The sequence below is a fragment of the Sinocyclocheilus anshuiensis genome, unplaced genomic scaffold (genome assembly GCF_001515605.1).
Source record: "Sinocyclocheilus anshuiensis isolate Anshui unplaced genomic scaffold, SAMN03320099.WGS_v1.1 scaffold369, whole genome shotgun sequence".
In the NCBI taxonomy this organism is placed as follows: Eukaryota; Metazoa; Chordata; class Actinopteri; order Cypriniformes; family Cyprinidae; genus Sinocyclocheilus; species Sinocyclocheilus anshuiensis.
Genome location: NW_015540935.1, coordinates 123,484 through 135,208, shown reverse-complemented (window position 1 = coordinate 135,208; position 11,725 = coordinate 123,484). Strand labels below are relative to the sequence as shown.

The 11,725-nt window shown below is 34.4% G+C and overlaps 1 protein-coding gene across 2 annotated transcripts in view; it reads right to left on the bottom strand.

Moving 5' to 3' along the window:
• zfpm2b (zinc finger protein, FOG family member 2b) overlaps positions 1 to 11,725 on the bottom strand; it is a 72,253-nt gene that overhangs the window by 51,716 nt on the left and 8,812 nt on the right. For both annotated transcript variants that reach the window (XM_016487534.1, XM_016487535.1), the window contains exon 2: positions 2,452 to 2,601. In XM_016487534.1, the coding sequence (XP_016343020.1) occupies positions 2,452 to 2,601 (150 nt within the window). The remainder of the gene's footprint in view (positions 1 to 2,451; positions 2,602 to 11,725) is intronic.

Genomic DNA, 11,725 nt, shown 5'->3' with positions numbered 1-11,725 from the left:
ACACACACAGTCCATGTCCTCTGCAGACAGGAAATTCCTTTCTAGTGACTGGAATGGATAAAACCTTATGATCTTAAAACTTGAGCTGAATAAATACAGGGACAGAGCCAAGTATTAAACCTTCTTGAAGGGACAAGACAGCCAAAATACCACTTAAAAGCTGGAGCATGTTCAAACCAGGGGGTTTCATGTATTCGGACAAATTTCGAGTAAAAAAAGAGCGACATATTGAAAAATATGGATTCCAGTAGGATTGCCGGAAATCGTCGAGTAGATTACGTACAAATTGTAATCCATTACTGATTCCAAATTACATGACAAAAATTGTAGATAGTAATGTAATCCACTACATTACACATTTGACTACTTTTAGATTACTTTGGACATAACTCGTTTATCACATTGATTTAAATAGAGTTATCTTGTACCATATTGATATAAAAATATAAAGAGAAAGAAAATATATTAATAATATATTAAATAATTAATTGCTATTGTGTAAATAATATGTAATCGTGTAATCAATAAAAAAGTAACTGTAGTCTGATTACGAGTATTTTCAAATGTAATCTAATTACAAGTACTTCATTTTTCAAATCTGATTACATAATCCAGATTACATGTAATCAGTTACTACTCAACAATGTCGGCGAGCGGGTGCTGATTTTTCTCAAAGCACCTTATCTGGAAACATGCCGTTTATACTTATCCATCTATTTGTTCTAGAGTAATTAATCAGCTTTACTGCCAGTACTAATGTAATTATAAATATTAAATCATAACTGCCATTATCTATTGTGTTATTTTTGACATTTTCATTATATGGTTCACAGATTGACTATTCTACTATATGACTTATCATATAGGTAATAAACCTCAACTGGAAAACTGACGTTCTTACACATTTATTTATTCATGGTTGAGTAATTAATAAGCAAACCTACAGTCCTGAGAGCGGCTCGAAATGACCCAGCTCAGGAAATCATAAACGGTAAATCATAACTCATTTTCATCAGGTATAGGTGTCATGATCTATACTTTTCTTCTTGACATTTCCATTATACGGTTCACAGATTCAAAAAGCAATTATGTGATCAAGTAGAGGAGAAACAAAAATCAAGAAAAACAATAAATATTCAAAAATGTTTCCTCGCTGCTGCCCTTCAAAACTTAATAGGTCAAAACATGCGAGGAAATGAAAAAGGGTTGCACCTCTTGCTATTCAACAAGAACAAAAGCAAACCAGCACACATCGTTCCACCAATTTTCAAACAAAAAAGCACAAGTGATTGTTCTTTTGAAGATTGCACGCTTGCAGGCAAAGCAGGTAGTTTACGCACTTCACTTTTGCCGTCGCAAACTTTTGGACGTCAGACAGGCATTTCAAAGAGAAGATTCATCATTTACAAATAGAAAAGCATAACGTTAGGATGCGGAGTGAATTTCAAATGGCTGGGGGGGCTCTGAATTATCCCGTTGTGACGGTGAGGTGTGGCCGGCAGAAACGCCTGTAATTGAATTTCAGTTCAAAGAGCTGATGCTATTAGCCTGAGTTTGATGGTGGAGGCCTGCAGCAAATACCAGCAACTCTGTTGTTATTTACTATGACCAATAACCCTGTTAGTAACATATACAGTAGGTCTTCCACCTCAAAATGCCATATTTCTTCAATCTTCTCTTTCATATTCAAATTCAATTTCAGCACAAAACCAAACACTGCTTTGAGCCAAAGGGGCTACGGTGGAAAGGTGGGGAAAGATTGTGGGTTCTAGAAAAGGTCTGATACTTCTAACAGTTATAGTGAAACACAATATGAAATATATCCGTCTATAGGATTACAGTACAGAAGTGTTTGTTTACATATTAAAACAAGCCCATACATGTGATTTAAAATGATGAATTTTATGTGTAATGCGATTTCGGTAACACTTTAGATTAGGGAACACTACTCACTAATAACTAGTTGTTTATTAGCATGCATATTACTAGCATATTGAAGGTTTATTAGTATTTATAAAGCATGTATTAATGCATGACTACACTCTAGATCACTTGACCCGACCCTATACCTAAACATAACTACTACCTTACTTAATATCAATAAGCAGCAAATTAGGAGTTTATTCAGATAAAACTATTAGTTAATAGCGAATATGTGTTCCCTAAACCAAAGTGTTACCCGTGCGGGTCACACTTTAGTTTGGGGACCAATTCTCACTATTAACTAACAATTAACTATGACTTTTGCCTCAATAAACTCCTAATTTGCTGCTTATTAATAGTTAGTAAGGTAGTTTAATAAACAGCCAATATGCTAGTAATATTAATGCTAATAAGCAACTGGTTATTAGTGAGAATTGGTCCCTAAACTAAAGTGCTACCGTGTTTTCCAATTGATTTTCAACCACATACTTGTTTTCTCTGGTTATCTTTAATGGGAAATGAGCTCACCGTTCCTCGAGTGATCTCCATCTTTAGAGACGACGTTCTCTGGGTCAGAGTAGTAAAGCAGGTCGTCCTCCACAGACCCGTCTTCTTCTTTCAAGATCTCTTTCTTCTCCGTCTCCTCAGAGTCAGTCTCAAGCCCATTTTCAAACACTCCTGTCAAGTAACGGACAAACAAGTGCACAACATTAGCACTTCAGAAGACGCTAAAGTGAATTCCCCTTTGTCTTCACTCTTGTGAAAACGAAGTACACTTTAATACACTTTTAAATAGAGTACTTTAAGGACATAGTATACTTTAAAAGAATATACTTAAATGGTTTTGGACACTTAATAGCATGTTAATTGCATAACATTTATTAACAGTTTAAATTTAAATAGTGATTTTTTTTACCCACTTAAGTAGGACTTAAGTACATCTTTATAAGTAATTTCATAATTACTTCTATTGTCTTTGAAATATGGTTAAAGTTACTGCTGAATGTACTGACAAGCATTTATGATCAACTAAAATATACTTTAATGTCATTTCTATTGAAACTTGTATGCCATGAATTCAAATTTTTATGTAATTGCATATTTGTACATTGCAATTTAGTACATTTAAAATATATCACATCAAAATAAGTGTATTTCATTAAAAACAAAATGATTTAAAATGTATTTTAAAGTAAAACTTTGAAATTACCTTTTAAAGTTTGTTTAAAAAAAACATTTATGGAAGTGAACTCTCACGCACACTTAAGTGGCTTTTAATTTTATTAATATATTATCCGCAAGTTGATTTTTTATATATATATATATATATATATATATATATACTTTTTGAAGATTTGAATTATATTACAAATGCACATTCAATATTATTAAGTGCACACTTCTTTTTTTTTTTTTACAAGGGCATTGTTGAGGCAGAAAATCAGGTAGCTATATAAAATATTAAAATTGACTAGATTTGACCATTTTCGAAATATGTGTTCGAAAAAATGCAAGCATGTATCCACAATCAAACTAAGTCTGAAAAGTAACAGCACATCTCTCCTCAACAAGCCACATGACATGTCCATCAAACACTGCAGTATGCAAACACCACTAAAAAAGTCATATCCCACCATGGACCTCGCAAACTATGACAGTATATCTGTTTTGTAATGTTTCTGTACCTTCCATAACTATAAATGAACACAACTGCAAAGTGTTCGAGTAAAGCCAACACAGGAACAGATCCAAAGCCTAAGGTTACGTCTGCTCCGAGATAACTTGTTCACGCAAGCAGCGGCATTGAAGGTAGACTTAGCACACTTTCTTATTAATTTGTCTTATCAGTGGGTACAGTGTTGATTTTTCATTTGCTTGCCATGCCTTTGGGTGGTACACCCGTGCAATCACAAAGTTCATTTTTCTCTGTTTGATTCATTTCTTTCCTCCGTCAAAAAAAAAAGACATCGGCTACATTCTATCAAGAGAGTCCTTTTCCCTTCCAGCTGTACATGTACTTTGATATTTGCATATTAATGGTTTTTTTTTTTTTTTCTTCAATCAGGGGGCATGGAGGAATAGAACCCACCTGAACTAAATTAAACAGACATGATTCACCTTTGATATTAAAAATATTCTGGCTTTGACTTTTTATGTTTACAGGGCTGAAAACTGTAAGGATGAATGTACATTCAGTGAGAGTCTGTGTGCAAAACTGTCTCCAAATGTGAACTAAATCTGACAAAACCTCTCTATAGAGATGTTTTCAGTTAGAAAATCAATTAATGAATAAAATAGGTGTTGTTTTTTACTCTAAAAATTGCTAAAAGTTTTAATTTAAGGTTAGGTTTTGTCTGTATTTCTACATTTTGTGTGTGTGTGTGTGTGTGTGTGTGTGTGAGTAAACCCTTTCCTTTCATTATGAATGGCCCCTTTGTAGGAGGGCAGCAGTGACTGTGTGCATGAAAGGAATGGAGACGCAGACGTGCTGAGAGGAGACGCGCTGAGCAAGGTCAGAGTTTTACCACATTTGACCTTGTAGCAAAAACAAAAATGTCCAGCCTACACCAGATGACAATATTACTCCTCCACGGCTCATGGACAGACTGATGGAGCTCTCGCTTAGGTATAAACTTTGGTATAAACATATTTAATTCCTAGTATAAATGATTGTAGTCTTTAACAGAGCTCTGGGATAAACGCTAAATAATAAATACACTGTTAACCCTTACTGAACTGTAAAATGACCAGTAATTTAACTGTAATATGCATTGCATCATGGGTAGTTTCAGTGACCTTGCTTATAAATTACAGTAATCAGTAATTTTACAGTTCATGAATTGATCAATAACGGTCAATAATAAGGTACTATAATTGTAACTAAATAAATCTGCGAAGCTCACAACATCTACACAGTTTTTTCGGAGGTGTAAATAGATTATTAGAGTATATTTTATATATTTATATGTATTTTACAGTTTTTCTACTTCAATATTTCATGTTTAATTCAATATGTTACTTGCTGTTTCTTTGTAAATTTACTACCAATATTTGTGAAAAAACTACTTTTTTTCAGTGTATACAGATTTATATATATTAATAGAAACTAAAGGTATAATGATGTGTGATTTCTAACCTATGGGTAATTCTAAAATGTTTGAAAATATTTAGTTATTGTCATAATCTTCACATACTCTCGGGATTTGATTTCTATAAAATCAGTGAGAAATTGTGCTTGCCAATTAATTTTACCTTGTCATAATCCAAACAGTATATTCAACAAATAATCATGTTGAGCAGGACTTTTTAATTATATCCATCTCTAATTAATTGGATTGTTAAAACAGGCTTGAAAAAATGATGGGCTTGATGATGTCAGCAAAATGGAAGGGCAATTTGGAGGAAGATTGAGTTGTTACATTTTGATGAGTTTAAAAGGAGGTTTTTTTTGAATAACATGCATTGATAAATTGTACAAAAATATAACGTGAAGAGATATGAAGACAGTAAATAGGGTCCATTTTCATGTTGACAAAAAGGTCACTAATTAAACGCAGACGTCGTTTGCAAACAGTGTCTAACCTCCTTCCAGCAGAACACACTGCACTTCAACTCCAGCTAGCCGCTCAAACACTCAGACAGTGACACACACACACACACACAAATAAAGCAGAAAACACACAAAGTGAAATATGCAAGTATGCGGGCATGATGTGAGTGACTGCTAATTTCATGCTTGGATTTGCCGCTCGCCTGCGATGTTGGAGGCGTGTGTTTGCATGGTGATAGCGGCCCGGCTCGGTATCAGCTGGCTTCAGTGTAGAGCCATGCTGCCCCGTCGCACACCGCAGCCAAAGCAGGACGCTCTCCAGCGCTCTAATTACACCTGAGCTAATTCAATCTGACAGCACAGAGCCGCATGGAAATCAGCCTTCTTTTCCCCGCCATTCATGGCCTGTTCCATCTATTCTGCTATTTTACAGTAGAGTTTTTACATCTGACCAAAGATTGATGAGCAGGAATGGCATACTACCAAATATTTTTGAAAGAAATAATGCAGAATGCATACATAGATTTTCTATATGCAGAGAAAATGACTATATTTGACTAAATATGCAGCAGTACACATAATACTGTGCAGAATACTGTATCCAACAATGCAATGCGCTCAACTTGACCTTCCATTTCCAGTTTGATGAATAATTAAATAGAACTAATATCAGCTTTGGTAAATTTTAACACTTTTATTGACTATTACTTGATTGGACTTGATTCAAAAGTTAAAACACATTTACAAACAAAATGGAATAAAAAAAATGGGTTAGAATGACCCCAAAATGCAAAATAGGGAACAAAAATGTTCCATTTAAATGTTTGTCTTATATTTCTATATAAAATAGTTAAGCAATTAGCAATATCACACGAGCAAGCATGCTGTTTGTCCCGAATATCAGGATGACCGCCAATGTGATATTGATTTTATACAACACTTCAATTAACAAGTTAATATTGTGAGTTACATTTTAGGCACCATACTGTCAAAATTGTCTGTTTTTGCTTTTTGAAATGTTTTTCTTTCCCAAATGAATCTGCATTTTTTAACATTTTTAACTAATCAGTGATTCAATTATCCATTCATAAAGACAGTCACTTGCTTTGTTCCTGAATTAATCTGTGCTTTTGAACTAATCAGTGATTCAATTATCCATTCATAAAGACAGTCACTTGCTTTGTTCCTGAATTAATCTGTGCTTTTGAACTAATCAGTGATTCAATTATCCATTCATAAAGACAGTCACTTGCTTCGTTCCCAAATGAATCTGTGTTTTTAAACTAATCAATGATTCAATGATCCATTCATAAAGACAGTCACTTGCTTTGTTCCTGAATTAATCTGTGCTTTTGAACTAATCAGTGATTCAATGATCCATTCATAAAGACCATCACTTGCTTCTCTCCGAAATGAATCTGTGTTTGTGAACTAAATAATGATTCAATGATCCATTCATAAAGACCATCACTTGCTTCTTTCCCAAATGAATCTGTGTTTGTGAACTAAATAATGATTCAATGATCCATTCATAAAGACCATCACTTGCTTCTTTCCCAAATGAATCTGTGTTTGTGAACTAAATAATGATTCAATGATCCATTCATAAAGACAGTCACTTGCTTTGTTCCTGAATGAATCTGTGTTTGTGAACTAAATAATGATTGAATGATCCATTCATAAAGACCATCACTTGCTTCGTTCCCAAATTAATCTGTGTTTTTTAACTAATCGATGATTCAATGATCCATTCATAAAGACCATCACTTGCTTTGTTCCTTAATAAATTAGTTGTTCAAAAGAATTGGTTGAATAAATGATTCAATGACTCACTCAGAAAGACAATGACTTGCTGCACCTACTAGTGGTTTTAGTTTCAAATGTAAAAGCTTAATTTAATTTAAAAAAAATCATTTTATATTTTAATATTCAAAATATTATTTTTAAAACAATATCATAGAATTATGTATGCAATTGTAAGTGCAGTGTAAATAAATTCTGCCATTTGTGTCAATATCACACACCCCTAGTATGCATATTTATATATACTGTGTATTGTAAACAGGTGCATAAGATCCAGAAACTGCCCTCCTGCACTGACCTGCCTAATTTCATTTTGCAGTTTTTTAAAACAATTTGCTTTACTTCAAGGACAACACATAACAAAAATGAAGATGCATCATAAACAGTATACGCATGCTTGATTACATTCCCAGACAGAATCATTTTTTCCTCCTGTTTCTCTGTGTGAATGTCAGATTTGGATTCCCCCTTCTAAACCTCGGCACAACATCAAACAAACAGCTGTGGCAGCCTGGCACTGTATCACATGCCCGATCACCTCAGTGGCATAACATCTCAGTCGTTCCGCTGGGCTCTTCCCAGGGCTAGATGGGCCAGAGAGATGTAGAGAAAAAGAGAAAGGGACAAAGAAGGAGAGGGTTCAGGAAAGGTGTGGGCCAAGAATGTCTTTTAAAGTGTCTCAGGGCCTTTGAGAACATCTACCTCCAGCAAAAAAGTAGATGCCATGTTTAATTTGACATGAATACGGTGAGAGGGATAAAAGCACAGCATGTTCAATATATTGTAAACTCTCAGAAATAAATGTGCAAAAACTGTCAGTCGAGTGGAATCTTTTCAAATGGTACAACTTTGAACCTAAAGGATCCATATTGGTACCTTAAAGGTCTATATTAGTACTTAAAGTGTACATATTAGTACCTAAAATGTACAAAAATGTACCTTTTGAAAAGATACCGCCCCAGTGACAGCTTGCATACTTTAAATTACATTTTAAATCATTATGTTTTAATAATATTTTGTTTTAAAGAAGTGCACTTATTTTGATGTGTTGACTAACATACTAAAGCACATGTAAAGTACTTGATCACTGTAGTGTGTTATTTGATATTACATTTAAAGTTAATATTAAACATACTATTGAATGTTATTAAATATTAAATGTACTAAACTGCAACCTCGTCACTAGAAAGGTGTAATTACAAATATATTTGAATGCATGAAATACAAGTTTCAATAGAAATTACATTAAAGTATATTTTAGTTTACCATAAATGCTTGTGTCTGTACATTCAGCAGTAACTTTAACTATTTCAACAGACAATAGAAAATACATATGAAGATAAGTCCTACTTCATTGAGTTAAAAAGCACTCTTGAGTTCAGCTATAATTGCATTTAATATAAATGCAAACTATAATACATTTTCATTTAGTTGTAAATAACATGCAATTAAGTGTATATTTAAAATATATATATATACCAAAGTCTACGTCTTTTTATGGAGGGTAGTGTTGGTGTAATTACTGTGTTTTTGCTTTTTAGTACAGTTTACCTAAAGCTAAGTATGTAATATTCTCTATACAGCTAGCTCTCAAAGCATCTCAGTGATACATCTTTGTTTGCTCTGTGATGTGAAACAACTTCATGCATGACTAATCTGAGATACAATAGGAACGTTTTTTTCATTTAGCATACAGAAGCCCCAACACCATGTTCCCATAATCCTCACATACACATACACATGCTCAGTCTTTCCCACGAACAGCCTTTGTGCCGCTGTATCTTTAAATGAGATTAGATGAATGATTACACAGCACGGAAACATGAATAACGTTCAGACCTCATGCTACGATACAAGCTGTAATCCCAGAACTAGTATTTACGGAGAAGTGTAGGAACAATGACTCATGTAGAGCTGCCATCTGGACGGAGAAACTGTGACTGGAGAGGGAACACAATGACCTACAACATCCTTGACTGACAAAAAAAAAAAAAAAAAAACGATTTCCTGACTTTAAAGATCTGAATTATCTGCTCACAATCACCGGAACCCAACAAGAAATCAATCCACCATTAAATAATCAGTTACATCCATCAGAGCCAAAGTCTCCATTATCCAGACATTTACTCTACTGAATTGTACATCTACATTATAAAGCATGTTATACGACAGAGATTAAGTACAAAGTTCAATATTGCGAGAACTCTGAAATCATAAATGAAGCATAACCGATAACTGAATCAATTAAGGATCATGAGATTTTAATAAGAAGTCGAAATCTCTTCTGAAAGTCTGCTGGAGATCCATGTGAGATTACCGGGGTTGTTTTCTCGGAGGGGGGGGGAAATCGGAGAAGCAGTAGATTTCCACAGAAGTCTCCGTTTGTTCATTTAATCTCATGTGAGAATCAACTGAGATATTAAAGAGATCTCTTTTATTTTGTCTGTCCTGTGATCCTCACATTCTGTTCACTCTTATGGCACAGAAACCTCTCCAAACACGTGACACATTTTCTGACAAACCCCCGATATAAACAGGAAGCACAACTAATAATTAAGCTTTAACGGTATTCCCGTCCTGGAAGCGCGCTGCGCAATCACTAAAGGTAATTAAAGAATTTAAAGGCTGCCATTTGATATCAACAGCTTTGCAGACTCAACCCCAAAAGCACTTTGAATTATGAACTTTTAAGCGCAGTTCGCAAAAGATGCTCACACAGACTTCAGCTATCACCTATTAGTGCCCCGGATTTGTGCCATTAGCGATTTTCCGCTCCGCATTTAAAAGCGTTGCCATCACATTTGCTGTGGAGGTGCTGAAGTTACAATTAGACCGCCGAGCTCTCTAATCCCAATAAACACCGTTTACTGTGGCAAGCAAACATATCTGACTTTTCAAATTACTCATTTATTAAGCATTTTATAAGACTTTATACCAGATTGTTATAAAACTGCATCATAAAACTGCATCCAACAAGCAAACAGTTCTGAGCTCCTCTGCACTTCTGTTTATATATTTCTCTCACTTTAACTTTAACTGCTGATATTTCACTCACCCGACCTGATCAAAATCTCAGCACTTTTCTGTGGGGAACAACTCTACAAACGTCCCGACCAAGTAGCTTATGAACTCTTAACAGTCACTGAGGGAAGCTATTCTTCATTTCCACAACGAGAATTTGTTCAGTTGTTTGACACATTGAGACATCTATCGATCTACAGAAGAAAGCAAATATCATAATCACAGATTTGAATGGGTTCGATCATACATTTCAGATACATGATCTCTTTCAACAAGTAGTCAACAAACCTATTCCTCTTTCACTGAGTCATTAACATATTTAAATGCCACCCTGTTGAAAAAACCAGCATATGCTGGTTAGGTATGTTTTGACGCTGGGATGCTGGTTTAAGCTGGTCCTTTTGCTGGTTTATGTTGGTCATGTGCTGGAAAAGGACCAGCATAAACCAGCAAAAGGACCAGCATAAACCATCCCAGCGTCAAAACATACCTAACCAGCATATGCTGGTTTTTTCAACAGGGCAACTGCTACTAATTCATCGAAAAACAAATGCTATAATGCTTACTTGCTCTGTTTAACAGTTCTTCTGCCTAATAATTAATTATTAGAACTGTTAAACAGAGACAGTAAACTAATGAAGACTGATGATGCCTTCACGTGCTGTCAGAAATTTCCCACATCCCACTTCTGAAGTTGTAATTACAAGTTTGTGCATTCAAGTGCTTTGTTGTCAGAAAGACCAAGAATGGTGGACGGCCCATTCATGAGTTCATTCTTGCCTGTTTTCTTGTGAAAATCTTGTTTAAGCCAAAAAGTATAGAAGAAATTGAGTCAACATCAAACAGGTTTTAAATAAGATGTAGCATCCTTTCATTGGTAACCATATGAATATTGACTACCTAGCCAGCAATTTCTGTCAAATAAATGCTATTTTCGCTGTGTTCGATACATACAATTTGCATCAAATGTGACCCTGGAGCACAAAACCAGTCATAAGTCGCTGGGGTATATTTGTAGCAATAGCCAAAAATACATTGTATGGGTCAAAATTATAGATTTTTCTTTAATGTCAAAAATCATTAGGATATTAAGTAAAGATCATGTTCCATGAAGATATTTTGTAAATTTCCTACAGTAAATATATTAAAACTTAATTTTTGATTAGTAATATGTATTGCTAAGTACTTAATTTGGATAACTTTAAAGGCGATTTTCTCAATATTTAGATTTTTTGCACCCTCGGATTCCAGATTTTCAGATAGTTGTATCTCGACCAAATATTAATTATTTATTCAGCTTTCAGATGATGTATAAATCTCAATTTTGAAAAATTGACTCTTAAGACTGGTTTTGTGGTCCAGGGTCACAAATGGTTATTTAGATATGTAAATATACATGACTGTAACAGCAAGAGATAGCAATGTAGA